This window comes from Taurulus bubalis (assembly GCF_910589615.1).
Source record: "Taurulus bubalis genome assembly, chromosome: 13".
NCBI classification, from domain to species: domain Eukaryota; kingdom Metazoa; phylum Chordata; class Actinopteri; order Perciformes; family Cottidae; genus Taurulus; species Taurulus bubalis.
In genome coordinates, this window is record NC_136601.1 from 6,239,682 (window position 1) to 6,260,132 (window position 20,451).

At 41.3% G+C, this 20,451-nt stretch overlaps 1 protein-coding gene across 1 annotated transcript in view; it reads left to right on the forward strand.

Moving 5' to 3' along the window:
• LOC306745860 (teneurin-3) overlaps positions 1-20,451 on the forward strand; it is a gene marked incomplete at its 3' end in the record, with an annotated part of 124,155 nt that overhangs the window by 29,936 nt on the left and 73,768 nt on the right. Inside the window, exon 2 of the mRNA XM_079228711.1 lies at positions 17,681-17,906. Coding sequence (XP_079084837.1) covers positions 17,681-17,906 — 226 coding nt within the window. The remainder of the gene's footprint in view (positions 1-17,680; positions 17,907-20,451) is intronic.

A 20,451-nucleotide genomic window follows, 5' to 3' on the forward strand; every position in this document is an offset into this window, starting at 1 on the left:
ATTGATAGTGATCATTATGCTGCTCTCAAAGAGTAATGTCACTTCCCGGCAGGATCCAGCCGGCTTCTAATTCAACTACAGCTGTGCGTGGCGTCGGAGCAGTGGCGGCGCATATTGTTGCTGTACATACAAGTGGCTACAACTGTGTTATGTTAATCCAGAAGCGGTGACATTTCTGGATCGCCTCCTCCCACTGTTATCACCAGCTCCTGAAGCCCCGCTTGCATATTTAGCGTTGCATACAGTGCCCCGGGATGATTCTTTCTCGCGGAGGAACTTGACACTGGAAGTATTATCGCGCCAAACAAGGCCTCTCACCTCAACACTTTGCGAGCTATATCACCATTTCCCCAGCACTCCCTGTACAAATAAAGCTGCGAGGGTCATTCATTTGTTTTCCCTCGCTCATAGTCCTTACAGCTAGGTTGATTTGTTTATCAGTGTGTGTTTAGCCCTCGGCCCCAATCTTCTGAGAGAGAGAGAAAAAGAGAAATAGGTTTAGCATTTAAATTGGTTGATCCACCGCACATTTGCTCAACCTGTTTTTAAAGCATTACATTGATGAAAAGCAGACGCTAATCCCGTCGGGTTTGCGACCTTATCTGACTAAACACCTGACAATGAGATTCTATTGTCACTCTGGGAACACAAGCGGTTCTCGGGTAAATGTGTACTTCTGCTTCTAGAGTTATCGACCCTTTTTTTTTTTCGCCCAGTGCCGCTTCCAGCCGCAGGTTAGCTCGCTGCAGGTATGATTTACAGCGTGAAGTCTTGAGAGCAGAGGCATGTTTTTGACCGCTAGCTACTCACGGCGAGGGATACTTCAAAGTCTCTCTAACTCCTTTACACCTTCAGGAAGTTACACTCCGCTGTTAGCTTGTCTGTGAAACAGTCTGCTACAGTAAATCCTCGGTGTCACTCAGTGTCCAGGCCTGAGCGAAGAGATTGTGTTAGCATATAGCTTTCAGAGCTAATCCCAGAATCTCCTGTATGCATTTCTCTTCCGCTAATATTCACACCAACTGATCCTCTAGCTTCACACTTCCCATTGTGTCTTTAGCCAGACACGGCATTTAGTCAATATTGCTGCCTATGAATATGTAGCAGACAAAGTGGCCTTCACCTGCATGTGGCAGATGTGATTTCTAACTAAATCATAGGGATTACATCATTGACAGTCCCTTGTATAAACACCAGGATGAGGTCGCTCATTATTTTCACGGCGTCCGGAGGTTTCAGAGCAAGCGCGGCATATCTTAACCGTGTTGAATGGTTATTTCATCGGATCAAATTAGCATGTTTCAACGTTAAACATCGGATCTCGATGCCGCTTTAGCGCTGACGGGGAGAAAGGATGCTATTGTGTGATTAGCTGCGGTATCAGATTGTGTCCAGCATTGCAGATTGGCTGTGAAGTGTATCTATTGACTGCCGGTGCTGCATGTTAGTCCAGATTTGTTATCGTCTCCGTTGCCGGGCCTCTCTAAACTGCAACATTGCCTCGGCTTCTTCAAATCACTCGAGCACAGATTGTGCGAGTGTTGCATCCCGTCACGTTCCGGCGTCATATACCGGGCTGGGGAAACTCCAGGGGCCGAGAGGAAAGATGCTATCGATACACTCAAGGAAAGCGTATGCAAATAGTGACAGTCCATTGGGCATTATGGCTGAAATATGACACTGGGAGCAAGTGTGACTGCAGACTGTGGTGCCAACTGTGGGTTTGCTGCTGTATCAATGCTCATTGCGCCGTTTAATCTGGTCAAGAGGAAAGAATACACAGAACTGTCATACAATAGGAGGCCGAGCCAGGAGACGCAACCAGCTGCTGCCTTTTTTTCCAAACTGGCAACTTATGGTTTCACTAAGCCATATGCTGCTCGCTGCCGCCTTTTCTCTCAGATTTCACTTCTCAGTTTCCATTGTCAGTCTCGTCTTGGCTTTTTATATGATCCTAATTCTGATGGATGTATTCCAGTGTGAAATGACTTAGCCGGGTGTGAACGTGAACCATCCTTTTGCCTCCTACTGCTGCCATTTGGTGTGCGGGAGGGAAAAGCACAGGGACCATCTGAGGAGACGCGAGAAAGCTTGTGTGTTGACGACGCACCTCCCTTATCTAATTGAGGCAAAGCAAACATGATTAGGCCCGAGCTGAAGGACGATCAGTGTCTTCCACCGCAGAGACGCTTCACAGTCATGCACGATCTGCCGCGTGCGTTGCTGAGGGGGAAACCAGCAGTTTGATGACAGCGTGAAGCTGCTGTTTCTACCAGGAGACTCGACTGCAAACTAGTTTGTCTTTTCAGAAAGAACCCATTCTGAAAAAAAATCCAACAATCGCGTGTTTGTCAATGCATTTCAGAAACAGCCATTTTCTCATATGAAGAAAAATGTAGTATGTAGTGCCTGGATTTTGATTTTGTACAAGCGAGAAAAGCCAGGATGTATATTACATTACAAGCATTTTTTGTATTAGATTTAGAACCCTTATATGTGGTCAAAAAGGTTGTTTGGAAATTGGCTGCAATAGTTTGAGAGCGCGGTGACGGAGGCGCTGGCTGGGCCTTGAAACCAGCCCGGCTGTTGCCTGATTATGCTTCAGTGTGAACAGTCTGCTGGCAAAAAGTCATACTAAATGGTTAATTTAAAAGGTGTTCAGTACGTACTGATTGAGTGTGTAGTACGCGTGAGTATGCAATTGCAATCACAGCCTGAGTGTTTTTGATAATCAGCCCCCATGTTGAAGGTATGGCTAAGGGCTAGTTTTGACTGAAGCTACTTTGTAGAAGGTTATTAAGGGATCATACTCATGGTTAAAATTAGGGGCAATATCATAGTCATGCTTAATGGAAACTGATGGTTTCTCTGTCAAAGTCAGTCACCTAGTACATGTCTAATTGTATTTTCACCTGAAGCACAGGGTGTTAAGTGATTTGTTGATTTTTCCACGGATCTGCTATTTATGTAACTTGAGTAAGAATTAATTACTATTTGTTAAAGATGGGTTTCCATGGGAGAGCAAAATATGAGCTAAACGAAATGTTACAATCAGAATCAGCTTTATTAAAGTGTGTGCGTACATATACACGGAATATGACTTCAGCTCTTAAGTGTCTGCTCTGAACCTCCTGTACTTGCACACAGTTCAAGAACTGTTCCCAGGAAAGATAGAAATAGACATACAGCTAAAAATAAGGACAACACGGCTAACATAACTATATAATGTGCATTAGCGTATAACTGTCATGTAGATATATGCATTGTTTATATGTCTGTTCATGTAATCTGTAAACAAGTGTACAACAGTGCCGGAATAAATAATGAGAAGCATGACCTTTTGTGCAGTTGTATCTGGGGCAGCCGTGATTTCAGCTAATTTCATTATCCATGTGAATGTGTTTGAAAATTGCAACGGTTCAGGGATAATCCTTTATTTTCATCACTGTGCAAATAAAGCCTTGCTTTACACAGGTGGGGTATAATTAAAAGATCCAGGTGCCTCCCAGACAAAATATCTTTTTCGTTCTCTCCTTTACACTGTACCTTTTTCCCATTGTCGACCACCAACCGCGATGAACACCGCTTCAATCTGTAGCCGTGAAGCACAATGTCTCATAATTATTCTTGATTTAAAAGCCCAAGGTGAGCAATAAGCGAGCTCCTCTGCGTTTAACATTTCCTTCCTTCTAGTCGAGTCGTGACAGATTCACATCATGTTCCGAGCAGCACAGGACCGAATTTGATGCAGTTCAGATGTAGAGGCGTGAGAGAGGTGCTAATTGATGCCTGCTGTGGCGTGGAACGCAAATTGCATAGTTTACACGTACCGAGCTGCAGAGATGCTTAGCCTTGTTAAATCATATGAAGAGGCTAAATGGGGACTGTTCCCAGAGAAGCGTAATGGATGCTGCCAACACTTGGCTGATATCAGTTCCCTGCTTTTCTGTTTCCCTTATTTTTTGTACACACCCCCCCCGCCCCACACACACACACACAATACAATGTCACACAAACTATTCAACATCAGTTCATTTCTCTGTCAATGCATCAAAACATATCTGTGAAGTTGTTGATGGAAAAAAAAAGAAAAGCATAATTTAACATCATACACTGAAGCTGAAGAAGATGCAAATTCACTTCCATTATGGAGACAAAAGTTTCCTCAAGTTTATTAGTACAGGCTTACTATACATATACTCATCAAAGCCATTAGATAGTAATGATTGCATTTGCAACCATTAGCCTAAATTATATTTTTCGCTACTTATGCTATTAGCTGCAGTAAAAAATACATTTTGCATATCAAACATTTAGTTGATGTTCTTCCAGAGTGAGTCACAATGAGTAGCTGTGTTGCAAGTCAATGTCTTGCACAGTGAAAAGATTTAGCGGTTGGACTTTTGACCTCCTTCGGAGAGGAGTTCTAATGTATAAGCCAGTCAACGCTAGGAATGATGAGGTTGTTCTCCCCGGGTCTCTTTCATTTTCATAAATATTCAGGATATTTATCATGATGCTTGGTCTTAGCAGGAAGCAAAGCGTGCCTGTGTCTTACTCTCTCTCATTTGGAAAATGAGATACTAACACTGTCATCATTAGGGCTTATTCTTCCAACTAAAGGTACAATACTGAGTGAAATATGTTGTGTTGACCATGGTGTAAAGTTGGTGAATCCCCCCTCCCTCCCACAAAGTTCACATGTTAACGCTTGTAAATAAGAAGAGATAGAAATTAGGTTTTTTTTTGTAAATGAACTGAGATTGAACCTGGAGACAAAAGAGGAAAAGCTTGTTCAGCGGATAATCTCAGTGTAGGACCGAAAGGAAGTTCTTTTCCGTTGTCGTTATTACAAACTACAGAGACTGTTTGTCCGCCCTTGAAGATCTTCTATTATGGCCAAGAATATTAGATTTTTGCCATGCTTTGTTTAATGGACTGCCATGAAGTTGCTATGCACATTGTTCAGATATTAATGGCTGCCAGACGATGTATCTTGATGACTTTGGTGACACTTCCTGTAACGCCACCAGCAGGTTGACATTTGTAGTTTTGAGTGAACTGCCTCAACAACCATTGGATGGATTACCATGACATTTAGTCTTACCCCCTCTCCTCCTTTAGGTTTGGAATACATTTGCTAATCCCTTAAGTTTTCATCCAGCGGCATCAACAAGTCAAAATTTGAATTAGTCAAACTTACCACCAAATATGTGCAAAACTAATGAAACCGCCACCAGCCTCAGCTGTACTTTGAGTGAACTACCAAACGTTAAAATGTGCAGTAGGGCTGCACACTTAATCGACTACCAATCACATTCAATGTAATAAGGAACCGCCTTTATTTGCAAAGGTTTGTTCATTAGCAGGAATGTAGCGCAACATGGGAGTGAAAGCAGTGCTCCGTTCATTTAAATGTGAAAGCGCAATACAAATATTTTGTCCTTAAAAAACCATGAATAATTGTAATTATCATTTTGGCAATACTCATGCAGCCTCACAGAACTGCTAACTTGGCTGTAAACTCTCCGTCTTGCTTTCAAAAAAACGAGTTCAAACTAGTTCCTCGGCTCTCCATATGCGGCAGCAGTGCTTTTAATTAGCGTCTTATGATACTTATTTGGTTTCTGCATTTCATGAAATTGCCCGCATCATTATAACTAAACCTAAAGAAAAGTGCAAAGCTCATCTACTCTGTTATAATTAGTGTTGCTGCTTAATTTGATCAAACTGTGGAAGAACATTACCTTCAAGGCTCCCTCATTGATCATTTCTCTTTGGTGCCAAATAGTTTCTAAATAAGATATACTGGTGCTCTTTTAAGCCAGCTATTTGTTATAACATTTTGACACTTAATGAATATAAAGTGTTGTTCAACTAGGTTGTAAATGTGTGTGTTAGTGTGTGTGCGGGGCAGGGTGGAGGTTGTGGTAAGACAGTGGTTGATGAATTCTTGTTTTCTGACTTGCTGAGGTGGAAAATACCCTCAACATATGGATGGAGGATTGGATAAATCCGATGAAATAGTTTAAAGGCATTACGGTGGCCACGTGTTTTGACGCCTGCTGTGCTGACACTGTTTTGGCTGAGAAACTGAGCATGGACGGACGACACCCGTAAAAACCCACAATACGCCCTCGCTTCGATATGCCTTGATACGCGCCGATCCTCGTCCTATCAGGGTGCATCGCCACGTGCATTTGCAACACTTATTTGAATCTGGATTACATGCTTGCCAAGCTTATTACAGCACACGAACAAAGACACCTTTAAACACGCGACAAGAATAGGCGCTGGGAAACGCTGCTTTGATAAACCCCGGCTTATCGCCCACACATTTCGATCCCCACCAGTGTCCTTATTCAACAGATCTGGCAATATTGTAGGCTACCTTCAAATGTAGTCTTTTCTCTGAGCTTCCCTTTGTGTCTGTGTGTGTGTTCCTGCAATTCCTTCTAAAGCAGCCTCTGGAGAGACAGCAGAGGAGGTATGTATGAGTTGGATGCCTCCTTGACAACACCTTGGAGGTAAAAATCAATGTCTGCCAAACAAAGTGAAATGTTAGGCTGCAGCCGATACATGACAGATGAGGCTTAGGGTGGTATTTTCTGAGGTGAATGAAGACTGGAACGCAGGCATCCCTGTCTTTTGTTGTCAAGCAAAGCAGCATTAGAGAGATTTTGAAGGACAGTACATCTGACTTCCCTGACTACTTTTATTATTGATTAATGTGCTGTAGACATGTGTGAGAGCTACTCTGAAATGGGAGGGGGCACGCGGTTCAAAATTAAGAACGACTGCACGGCAGATTAAACTTTAAAAGCTAGTTTCACTAATTAATTGTAATGCCTGTTCACTCCAGAGACCTCGTTCCAACAGTGAAGTCATCTTGATTAGAGTTGATTTGTCCTCAGATCAGAACAGTGTCTTTATTTCATTTCACGACAACAATAAAAAAAAACGAAATCCAGGCCTGTCACCGTGACTGCTTTTGTTAAAACATATATTGTCCTTGAATTAATTGCGATAAACAATATTAGTGTCATTTTAAGACCATGTTCTGCCACTGATATTATGATGAAATGGGAGCATAATGATGCGAGTAGACCTTTTCCAAGTGCAATTAACTTTTAATTCTTAAGACTATTCAGACATTGGATTTGGAATCTGAAAAACATGACCAAACATGACCTATTGTGAATGAATAAAAACAAATAAATGAATAAAATAAAATGAAACCACACAACCAAACAATGAATAAAATAAACTTTTAAGCTCTCTGAGCAAAAAATTGCACTGAAAATAATTATTAAACATTTAGCACGGGGTTATTGAGGGTCAACAGGCAATATTACCAATCCAGTTGCTCAATGTTTCAGAATTGCATTACCAAAAGTGCAGAGGAGCAACATAAAAGCTATAATTTAGAACAACAACACACTTATTTGGCTTAAACCCAAAATGTTCCCACACTGGAGCTGTGGGCGAAGCCTCGGAAGCGTGAACATGATTGAGGTCGTGTACACATATATTGTACAATAAGTCGATACTGTAATCCTCGTGTCGAGTTTGGATAAGTCATATTTGTCCTGACAGCTTGACCTGCTTATAATTCCAGTGGCAATGCGGGAAATCTTGTCACACTTTCCATTTCAATGCACAGAACACAGAGTTTGGAGGTAGAGCGCCGCTTTCCTCGGGGCGGGGCTCGGTCCGTGCAGCTGAATCGTGGCTGCAAGAAGCAGCATGGCTAGCTTGGCACATTCGAGGTGGAAACACTGTGTTGCTACCTCATGCATGATCACTCTTCTAGACTCCAGCAGTGACCTCAGCACAGAGCCGTGGGCCATATCATGTTGCTGATTGAGCATGCACCGAGCCTCAGAGGGTACGCAGGTTGCATTTTAGTTCTTCTTGCCGAAAGAAGCAGAGGGTGCTCTGACGGAAAATTCCCAAACATCAGTAGCGCTGGAAGGCTTTTTCTCAGTGAGCTTTAAAGTGTGCATGTGTGTGTGTGTGTGTGTGTGTGTGTCAGTGAGCGAGCGAGCACGTGCATGAAGTGCACTTCCAAACATGTGCTCTCACACATTAAGTTTATCGTTCATGCCCATTGGGGATATTGACATATTACATCGCTATAATGCACTATAGCTGGTGAGCGGTATAAGAATTGCCAATGATTCGTCCGATTATTATTCTCGTCCAGTGCTCTGCTCTGTGGCCAAAAGTAATGCAACAATGGGGTATCAATTCATAGCCTTGGCCTCAGGGAAGCTTTTTTTGAAAGCAGAGGGATTTCCAGCCTATGCGCTGCTGTAGCTCCGGCTATGGCGCCAAGACTTTGCAAGACATTTTTTGGCTGAGAGAACTATGTGTGGGAATGTTTTGGAGGAGTCGATAAGGAGGACATGCAGAGGCACCAACGTGTGTTGTTTGTTCATTGTCGTTGTAGATAAAAGAGACTCGCAATACTAAATGATGAATCTGTGTCTAATGCGTACGGTACAAGGTTACAACGTGTATTTATCAGCTGGAAGACGTTTTGCTTGTTTCGCAATATATAACATACCCTTTTATGCGCTGACCTATAAATTGCTTCATGATGTGCTCAGCAGTCAATTTCTGTTTCTATTGTATTGTCTTTGGAGATAAACGATACACTTTTTGATAGTTTTTTTCCAAACCTGGTTAACAGCTTAGTCAATTAAAAAATAATGAATTAATCACCCATGAGGAAATAAGCGATCAGTTGGTTGCCAATTAATTTGAGTCCCTTCTCAAGCAAAAAATGATTTCCTTGCTCTTATAAACTTCATATTTTGTGGTTTTATCACTATTTATTCAATAGACAAAGCGATGAATAGATCAATCAAGTAAATAATCAGCAGAAGAATTGCTAATCAGAATAATCACTAGTTGCAGTAATTTAGTCGTACAGTAGTTCTGCTGGGAGATGGCTGTCTCATGTTCACCTTGTTGGTGAATTTACACAAAAAAATCTATTTTGCAGTCAGTCAATAGTCTTTATTCCAAACCGACAGATCCACATTGTTTGATTTCAACTCGGCTGCTATTAAATTGCATTGCGTGGTGCGTCCTTATTAAGGCATTGTGTTGGTTTGAGATGGAACGTTCTTCTTGTCTGGATCTCCCAGTAAATACGTCAATTCCTATTCTTAACAGAGCCTTGTTAGTATATGATGCTTAGATAATAGAGATTTCAGCTGAAACGCTATTTTCCTCCGAGTATAAAAACACCAACCCTGACAGGCTGTTTTATAGGTTTATGGTGTTTGTTTATTCAATGTGGTGTGAAAGAACATACACTGTATGAATGTCTCTCTCCTCAAATTGTCCCACAGTGGAGGTGAAAATGAGTCATGTGTGCAAGTGGAGTGCTTCCAGTTGAGAACAATATGGCAACAATTAATCAGCAGAAGATAGGCTTTCCCATTTTCAGATGGACACAGTTCCCTTTGTCTGATCTCCTCACAGATTTTCCTCAGGAAATGCAATTACAGCAGCCGCTGGAAACGACTGCGCCACTACAACCATGAGTGTTTTTTTACTGCAACCATTTTCTCAAGTGATTGGGGAAGCGGGCTGGAAATGAACGGGGAGGCACATGAATAGTTCTCCGGCAAACACGTCACATTTCTATGACCCCCGAGATGATGTACACAACATTTTCCGAGCAATTACTAATTCAAATCTATATAGTCGGAGAAGTGACTCGCAGTTCAGAAGAAAGAAAAAAAAGAATAAAAACTGGATCACAGTGATTTGTTGTTGTTGTTTCTTGGAAAATAAATGGCTTGAAATCGTTCAGCGAGCTTCTGAATGTTCAAAAGCTTCCCAGAGGTGGCTGAGATCACCCTAACCAAGGTTTCATGTTGCCAATCTCCCCAACTACTGTCTCATACCGAAGGCACGCGCCATTCAAGACTCCACGGCAATTTAGATGAAGTAAATGACAACTCTGAAGGCCAGTTCAGTTCAAACGCACACGGGAGAAAGATCCAAAACTGGCAGCTTCTCCTTTTTAAAAGAGCGCCAACACAACCTTTCAAAAACCGATTGACAATGGAGTGCTGAGCAGAGACGCATTTGGATGAGACCATGTCTCTCCAGTGTCTCCGTTTACCTCGTCCTTGTTGGTGATTTGTTTATATTATACAGTTTGGGACATTGCAGCCCACTGCGTTTTCTTTTCAGGATCAAAAAGAATGATGCAGTGACAGGAAGTGGCAGGTTGCTGCTGTTGTTGCGGTTGTACCAGCACTTCAAAGGTGCAAAACGAACTGGCACGGCCAAGAATTTATAGCCACTAGGAGTGTTGCGATGGGGACGGCAGGCTGGGAATTTGCAAATGTATGCCTTTGACTAGAGGCTGGTACGTTTATTAGTTTCTCAATATGCTGAAAAATGTCGCTGGGTGACAGTAGCTATGGTGCTGTATATTCTTAAAGTCGAGATGAAATGAAAAGGGACTTTTCAAGCCAAAAACATTGTATTTTCTCATTTGTATATCAAAACCCAATCTTTTTTTCCTGTAAAACAAAATATGATGCACTGTTGACCGACGGAGAGTAATCACCAGACGCTGCAGTTACCCTCAAATCTTTTTCCAGCGTTTTTTAAGCTCATTCTTTTGTTTTTTTTGCAGCCCGTCTCCATGCTCTTTTGGTTCAGTCTGTTCACGTCTTTACAGATGCATGCAGCAGTTTTCGAGAGTCAATGAAATGATTCAAGAGTCAACACTTTATGAAAGCTATGTATATTACTTTGTTCATGAAATTCAGAGGAATTCCCCTCACAGTGGCCAAGAAGAGCATGTGTTAGTAGACGTTTAGATACATCCCTGGTTGCAGGATGGTATAAATCTACCAATTGCATGTTTAAAATCAGTGCTTGCGAGGCGTTCTAGAAAAAAACAATTTTGGTGACCGGTTGGTGAAGATAATGTCTGTGTTGAACACAAATGTGTTTCCCCGTGGACTGTGCCAAGAAAATATTTGTCAGTACTGAACTGCATGCAGAACAACCGCGCTGTCTGCGTCGAAGTTTGCAACAGCGGCGTTTTACCAAAGGTGTGAACACAATTTCTCTGGACAAACAAGGAAGCCAGAGCTGTCCACACATGAATAAATACAACAAAGTGTTTTGTCAGCAGGCTAATTGTCAAAGCAGCTTCTGAGAAGGAGTGTAATTGCTATGTAATCGGAGAGCTGTCAGAAAGAACCGCTAAGCAGTCATCATCTGTATGATGATCTGCCATCTGTAGCAATGTCTGGGAGGGGGGAGGGGGAAAAGAGAGAGGGAGAGGGAGGTGAATCTGCTTGTATTTACAGATAATACATTTGAGATGAACGGCAGTCGAGGATATGCATCAGATGTAGAGTTGATGAATGCCCGCTTTATGACCGAGTAAGGAGTGCATTATGTACGGGTAAAAGGAATGATTTCTTCTTCTAAAATGCAATGATTATGTAATCCTTGAAATATTGGTTACATCCTGGTTCCCCCTGCAGAGAAAGAGCTTGAAAGACATTTCGGTCTTTGATCAGATAGAAAGTCAGCAGCAGAGTGGGCAAAGCTGTGAGAGCACTGGAGGTATGTGGCAAGAAATATGATGGAATTCACACAGCTTTCTTTTTTTTTATATTTTCCTCTCAAAACCCCAAGCTACTGAAAATTGCCAACTCTCTTTGCAGAGTAAATCCCCAAAACTCACCAAGGGCAAGGTTGTTCAAATGGTCCAGAATCCAGAATCCCTCCCCCCCCACACACACACACTCCCCCATGAGAAGAAGCCGCCGTCTCTTTTTTCTACTGAAGAATCCTGCGACCGCCTTCGACCAGAGGGAGAAAAGAAAACCGGGGCGCAGATGAGAATGAATTTATTGATTTGACATATATAAACATTCTACCTGGTCCAAATGGCATGTTTTATTTTGGAATCCATCCATTATTCAGTTCATATGAAATCAAACAGGGCTCCTGCTTGATGTTTTACGATGTGTTTTCTGAACTCTGCCGAGCAGAGGCGCAGCATTTGTTAATTATGACTATTGTTCTGTATATATATTTTTTTACAAAAACAGAGTCTCCAACAGACGAGATGCGACCTTGTTGAGTTCGGTGATCTATGTTGATGGAATTCATGCGATACACATATACTGCAATTGTCCTATTGGTGAAGGGCAAGCCAGTCAAAGCAAATGCCCTTTCAATTCCATTAGCAGTTGAATCAGTCTCTTAATGGAGAGTAAAATGGCACAAGACCTTTTGCATTACTTACACAATGAATATGAAAAGGCTTTCACCCAGCTTGCAAAGCTTAGTGAGTGCAAAACGGCTTTTAATTGTGTCCCGACTCTGTGTTGGAACATCATGCGCAGTACTCAAGGCTTGTCGATGCTTTGAAGAAAAACATAAGAAATGTTTTCAAAGAAACTCATAGAATCCTAACAGGCCTAAACATCCGAGGATCAAGATGTGGCAGCGAGAAGTTCAAGACGAATATGGTGAAATGTGAACTCAGTGATAGCCTTTGACACAATCTTTTAAATGGACTGAATTCATGGACAAACCCAACACATTTTAGTATTTACTATAACCATGATGTTTTGGTTCACTCATCCTGTCTATCGCACTTTTCTCTTGTCAAGACTCTGTGCACTGAGCCAGTGTTCAGATTAAAAACCTCTAAAGTCAAAGCATTGGGAGCAACTAAAACAAAAACAGCTAGTCAAGAAGGTGTTTCTGTAAAAACACCAATGCTTCATAAAACATAATTTGATAGATATTGCAAGCATCATTAAGAAGGGAACGAGTCTGTCATTTGAGCGCTGGCATGCAGTATTAATCACAAAAGGTCCCTTTAAAGCATGTTGCTGATGGAGATGATAAACTGACGTTGAGGAATTATGCAAAGGAAGCATCCGTCTTGATCTGATTTCAAAGCAAAAGCCCATAAACCACACAGCTGTTTTATCTGCCTTCTCAGTCACTGAGCCTGCACTTTAAAGGCCAGCTTAATTCCCCGTGTGCCCTGAAAGAAGACAACGCCAAGCTTTCTTAAGGGTTCATTGTTTAGTATGCTTATTCTTTTTTTTTTTACAGAAACACACAATCCAGCATATGCGCATCAGTGGATAATCTAATTCAAAGTGCTGTGGTGCCAAAAAGACCATATTTTAGCCCCCGTGGCTTTCAAACCTCCGACTCTGCCGGTGAAGCGCACGCAGGACGCACACTGGACCGCTGCACGGCTGGTGGAGGTTATCACTCAGACACACTGACAGTGCAGGAAAATACATGAGAAAACACTTAACAAAAAAAGAAAAGGTACCAGCATACAGTTGAGATGCTCAAATGGATTTGAATAAGCATGGAGTTGTAATAAAATGTTAATTCTCATTTAAAAATCCCGACTTGTGAAGTCAACACTTTACTTGATTGGTTGAGCAGATAACTCATAAACAAGTCTCCTTTTTCGAAAAGCAACTATTGCACCATTTGATCTTGACCTCACATGAATAAAGATTAAGGGAATGAGAGCATCCTTTAACTGAGATCAAAAAAATGTTTGCATAATTAATCAAAATCTACATGCAGTCAAGTTTCAGATCTTGATGTTTAAGAGGGCATAACTTGGTATTCAGTAATAACTCAAAGGTTTAAGTGACCAGTGTAGTTCCACCTCACACTTTTATGTCTGCTCATATATTAGGAGGTGTGTGTGTGTGTGTGTGTGTGTGTGTGTGTGTGTGTGTGTGTGTGTGTGTGTGTGTGTGTGTATCTCTTGAACCGAAAGGTGAAGGAGAAGCCATTTTCAATCAGTTCTCAAAGCTGTTGCTGCTTCTTCCGATATGGTGGGATATTGTGTGGCATTTATATAAAAGTAAAGTAAACAATAATAAGTTTTGTCATTTGAAGCATATGAAAACGGCAGCTTTTTAATAAAATAAATACCTTTTCAACCCCTTTGGATCCCATCTTTTGTCAGACTGTGATCAATTGATCTGCAACATTTTGCAACAATATTCGTGTTGTTCGGCTGCTTTCTAAGCCCGCCCCCTTTTTAGCGGTCCAATCAAATGAGAATGATTTAAACCACACTTGTAACTGTACTCGGCACAAATATTCCTTTTCAGTGGGGAATACTTCACAGTAAAGAAGCTAAAGACGCCTCAACCTCCGTCTCACTGGGCTTCTGAGGATAAAGACCAAAATATTTCCGTTTTTCAGACCAACTGTACATTCTCACGGTTGAAACGTTGTATTCTCACACTATTTTAGTAGTGTACACTCTTTTGTTTTGCTTCTTTAGCTTCACTCAAAGCCAACACTGTATCACGGTTTCAGGGCGAACTCAAAAGCAGCATGTGGAGGACCATATTTCCACCCAAAGGCTTTGTGTTCTTTTTGCAAAGTATGCACACAGTAGGTTTAATTCAGTTCATAGGGTTTTATGTTCCCTTAGTTCATTGTGGGATTATGCAGTCAGATTTGCTGCATGTCAAATCCTACGCCTTTGAAGGCTTTTGGGGGGATTTTTGTGCTTTGTGTTATGCTCAGCAAGCTTTCACCAAAGATGAAAAAATAAATAGATAAAACACGGTTCATTTCCTGTTGCAGTTCAGGCATCCATTTTGACACGTTGCTTCATCAGAAATCCCTTCAAGATGGACCATAAAGTCTTGATGGTGAGAGCGTTTGGACTTGTTGAAACTCATCTCTGTGCCTGCTGGGCCGGCACTATTCCCATCAACAATGCTGCACCTGAACCACATGTGTGTTTATGTGTTGGAAGTTACTGTATAGAAAGCCGGCAGTGCAGCAGCAGGACCGCCCGCAAACCAAACAAGGGCAATCAAGATGCTGGCTAGAACTATGTGCCGATAGATCAATATGGAGACATGAAGATAAATGGGTAGCGATTTGTGCAATATCTCTCCTGTATCTTTATTTGTAATGCATAAAGGGAAGGCAGATTGTTTACCAGCATTGACTGTGTCATGTGTGGGCGTGTTAATGAGGTGATGTTTGTTCAGGAGAACAAAGACAGCTGTTTTCTGTATTTTAAAAATAGAAGAGGGCGTCGTTTGGTTTTTAAGAGGATGCTGCAGTTATTTCCCCTTCAATATAATTTCATGAGATAACATGAATTGGACATTACCCCTTTGGTAACACTTTATATGAGACCCATGTCTATATCCCATCATAAACCTACTTATAATGCATTATAATCTGTTGATAGCACTGTGTAGTAACATGCACTCATACAAAATACATGTGCAAAATGATTTATTACAATAACCAGAACACATTGAGTTTTGCTGGTAATTAACATTTTTGTAATACATACTATAATCCTTTTATAATGCATTATAATCACTGTTATAATGCATTATAATGTGATTACAAGGTACCTTGTACTGTGTTACAACGATGGGGATTATGACACACCATAATTCTTGGAAAACAATGTCAGCCAGTGACCAGCATTCATGAAGTATAATGATACTTGACCTTATGAGTCATTATTATATGTGTTATAATGTGTTCTGATTATTGTTGTAAAACCTTATAACTAGAATTAGACAGTGCTATAAGCTGATTATGAGGCATTATGAGTATGTTGATAATGAACAATAGACATGGGCGTCATAGAAAGTGTTTCCGAGCCTTTATTTAATAATAATGAAGATAATTGACTTCTAAAAATAATCCTTTCTGCCCATCAACATTCCACTTACCTGCATGTTATATTATTGTCTGTTTTTCAGAGCCCATCTGACGGTTCGCACTCCTTCATTCCGCCTCTTCTCCCCCTGACATTGAACCGTAGCGCCAGTGTGTGCTGATCATATGAAAAGTGCTTCTGTTGGAAAGAAGCTTGTGGCTCATACAATAGACTAAAGCCCAGAGGTGAAGTAAAACCAAGCCAGTGTTGGTAGATGAGCCACTTTTCTATTAGCATACTTAGCACTTTTCAAATGGGGCTCACAGTCTCGCCCGGGAGATGAGTGGCATGTCTTGTACTCATCATCACTAAGTCATGGCGGCCTTATATATTTTTTTTCAAATGCAGATGTCACGGTTAATTCACGCGTTAGGATTCAGAGCTGACTTTGAACGAGGTGATGTGGTTTGATGAGGGGATCATATTTGATTGGGTTTGATCAAAGTCTAATCGGAAATTAATTAATCTTAGATTGGCCTCCTGCACCGGCACCGGGCGCCCTCGTCACTCCTGATTCCGCTCCACACCATTCATCTTTCACCATTTGTCTGTTTCTATACAGATGAAACAGATGCTCTAAAAAAAAATGTATTCTTTTATGAAAATAGGAAATGTATCCATGGAAGTAATCAGTCACAAAAATGATTGGTACAACCTGCCCCTGCCAAACTTTATTACAGCTGCAACTGTCTGCTGCAATTAACTTGTGGAGAAGAGTTCCACTGTCGGTATAATCATTCTTATTACAATCTGTCTGACACTATAATTCTGATGTATTCCTCCATTTGAATATGGGAGAAATAATCTACAGTCGTACCATTAGCCTGCTTGCACAGTAAGTAGCCTAAAGGTTTTTACCTCAAAGCGGTGGAAATGATTTCCGAGCTCTGAATGGCATACATGTTTCCTATTTGCACTTTGGAACCACATACAAGGCTCGATTGCCTGCATTGAACTGCTTATTTTTTTGTATGCATAAAAGGACGCAGTGAAAAGCGGAGAGCATGTAAGGACAAGGACAAAAAATTGCACGGTTATTAAAGGCTCTTTTGAAAACAGTGCCTAGTGTCCTTTCAGTGAAGATGTTCTGTCGAGCTGTGCAGAGCAGATTCTGAAAATGGGCTTAAAAGTCCACGATGCCTCTGTGCATGGTGGGGAAAGCAAAGGTTAAATAAAAACAAATCAATAAAACTGACAGTGTTTGTATGCTACGAATTGAACTCCTTTCGGCTTTATAAAAAAAAACTACGCTGTCAGTGCAAAAAAAAACAACAGCTCCTAAAAGACACATGCCCCAGCTTTCTCAATCTTCTCCAAGCCTCTGTGAGGCAAAAAAGACGATACCCATTTGGGGCTCATTGGAGCAAATCAGAATTGTCAGCACTGTGGGTTTTTACCTTTTAAACAGGGAAGATGGATAGATAATCACCACATGCCATTCTGGGGGCCAATTACACAGCTTTGTGTGAAATTGGAAAACCTGTTCTCTCAGAGCTCTAATGGATGTTCTGGTCATTAGTTATTTGAGAGTCTTCTCTGGCTGTAATCAAACGTGAAACATTGCGTTAAGCGCCCATAAAAGAACAGCTGCCTCTCTAAGTGACCTTCTGTTTAAGAGAACCCAACTGTCAGCCGTGTGGCGTTTTGCGACAATTATTATGTGTGTCGCCATAAAATCCGCTCTTATTTCCCTCCTTTCTGCAGTGGTTGCATCTCATTTTAATGTCTTGCTCTTGGTTGTATTTACTTTTCTGGGTCTGTTAGGTGGCTGTATGCTGTCATAGTTTACATACAAGGCAGATGCATACTGGTGCCCATCTGCTCTCTGGTAGTTATCTCTTGGGTGTAGTTTTAATCGTCACAACAAATTACAGAGCGAATACACCAAAACTAACACACTGATGTCTCTTTCCCTCCGCTTTACTCCAGGTGACCATCTCTCCAGTCAGCAAGGCCCGCCTCCTCTCCCACCTGCTCCGCCCCCGCACAAGCAGCACCCGTCCATCACGTCCCTGAGCCGAAGCTCACTGGCCCATCAGAGGAGCCCGAGCCCGCCGCCCACAGCCGGCCTGGCGACCGACTTGCAGAGTACGGCGGAATGCGTCCAGCTGCAGGACAGCTGGGTCCTGGGCAGCAATGTGGCCCTGGAGAGCAGGTGAGTGACCCACAATGGCATACAACAGAGCGGGGAAATCCAGCTCCAGGTGTTATTATGAAGCCAACTCGGAAAGGAAAATGATGTGAAATAAAGGAGCTGCTGTTGAAAAACGATTATTTGACCTGCTCCGTATTTTAATTTAATACATTCTACATTTGAAAACCAGTGAAGGAAACAGTAGCTGTAACTATATTTCACTTATTTAATTCCGATGGCTTGTTTGCCTCATTTGGTGACCACAAATCCACTGGTGCTATCTGCTTAATCCACTGGGCTGTTGGATGCGTTTTCCAGATATTGGCCCACATCCATAAAACTCACAGTCGGGGTTAACAGTGACTCACCCAGTCGTGATTGAACCAGCTGTGCGACCAGCTTTATATTAATGCTCACAAACCTTTGGCATTTGTATGACCTGCAAAGGTTTCAAACTGTTTTGAACGCACACAATATGTATCTCGGCAGGATGATGTTCAGTGTAACCAGAGGTGTCAAGTAACGAAGTACAAATACTTTGTTACCTTACTTAAGTAGAAATGTTGGGTATCTATACTTTACTGGAGTATTTATTTTTCAGACGACTTTTTACTTCTACTCCTTACATTTTCACGCAAATATCTGTACTTTCTACTCCCTACATTTTAAAAATAGCCTCGTTACTGTTTAATTTTGGTTTGTTTTCACTCCGGCTTGTCATCGTTCAAAAACACACGCACAAAAAACCTCTCCGCCCCGTTGCCCACAGATGCTCGTGTCTTCTACCAACAATGAGCTGCTGGCTTCACATATTACAAAAGTACAAAGTACACGGATATAAAACTAAGTCATTAATAAATACATGGACAAATGCCTGTACTTTCGGGTAAATGGTTACGGTGCGCCGTTAACAGGTTACTCTTGCGCATGCGCGATTTGATGCGACACCGTGAGCTCCGTGAGCTCGTCTTTTCTTGCTGTTGCGTTTCTCAAAATAAAAAAACAGATCTAAGCTCAATATTGAGCATGAATTGAGAGAAATCTACAACCCCGTTTATAACATAAGTGTCGAGGAAAGCAGGTCACTGCAGCCACTAATACTGATACAGCGTGATGGCTCACATATCTGCACTCATTCTGTTTTGTTTGGCAAAAAAAATTAAAAGCTTATTGTTTTCCACAATGAGCTATTTAGTAGTATTTTTTTGCACAGATAGAATTTACACAAAACATTGTCTGATGGGGCAATCTGATTTACTTGAAAGTGATTGCAATTTTCTTTATTCTGTTATTTATAAAAGCACAGATGAGTCACACAATTATGTTATTTACAGAAAAAGTTTGAGAACCACAGCTTTAAGTGTTTGTGTCGGAGTTGCCGCCGCCGCCTATTTTGCACTATTACAATACTTATAGGCAACTAGTTATCATGAAACGCATGTTAATGCTCAGTAGTACACATATGGTACTTTAATGTATTTGCATTGTAATAAAATGTGATCATTTTAAATGGGCATATATGCAGCTGAAACGGGTAGCCTAGTGCATCCCACATTTTTCAACAAAACATTTTAAAACATTATAGTCATTATGGCCTTTAGAACAATGATTGTTTTGGGGGGAGGTGGGGTAGTGCACTATAGGCCCCTGAGACGCGGCTTAAGAGTTTGTCCTTAATGGGAAAAAACATTCCCCTTACATTACTTTTACTTTTATACTTTTAAGTAGTTTTTAAACCAGTATTTTTACACTTTTACTTAAGTAAAAAGCTTGAGTTGATATTTCAACTTTTATAGAAGTATTTTTAAACCCTAGTATCTATACTTCTGCTTGAGTAATGAATGTGAATACTTTTGACACCTCTGAGTGTAACCCTCGGCACATGTTAAACTCCAACGGTGACCTTTCTTGCGCTGCGAATTTAGCGTGTAGAAGTCTTGTGGTAGTCTTCGTCCTCTCCAAGACAACTGGCAATATCCGCGGTGTGGAAAACACACACACACAAAAAAAAGTTTGGAGTAAACAATAAATCTTATCACCAAATGATTTTATTCATATTTTAGTGCTTCTCCTCCGAGAGTGGGTGGTTAATAAAATGATAATTCACGCCAGGATTTGAGGTATTTAAGCTCTACACCTCATCAGGGTTAAATTATCACAACGCAAATTGTGCATGGCATAATATGTCTCCCGCTGAGTTTGATAAACTTGTTCCATGTTATCTCCTCTGTGGAGAATAATGTTGTCAAGGGTTCATCGTCTTTTTGCTTTTTGTATGCACCCAAAATTAAGGGCTGATCACTAAATTAGATAGAACTCCACTCAGACGCAGAGTGCCTGATTAGGGGGAATTATGAGGATATCAGAGCGCTTGCCAGTTCAAATCAGAGCCGGTATAACTTATCAAGGTTAACTTGGAAAAGGCGATTGTGTGTGTTGTATCAAAAATATGCTTCGCAAGATACTATTTTGTCTCTAGAGCCTCTGCCAAGTCTTCCCCCTGAAACATACGTTACATTTCTCTTAATCAGGGCGCTCAAACTATCCTGGCTAATGAAGTGTGGTA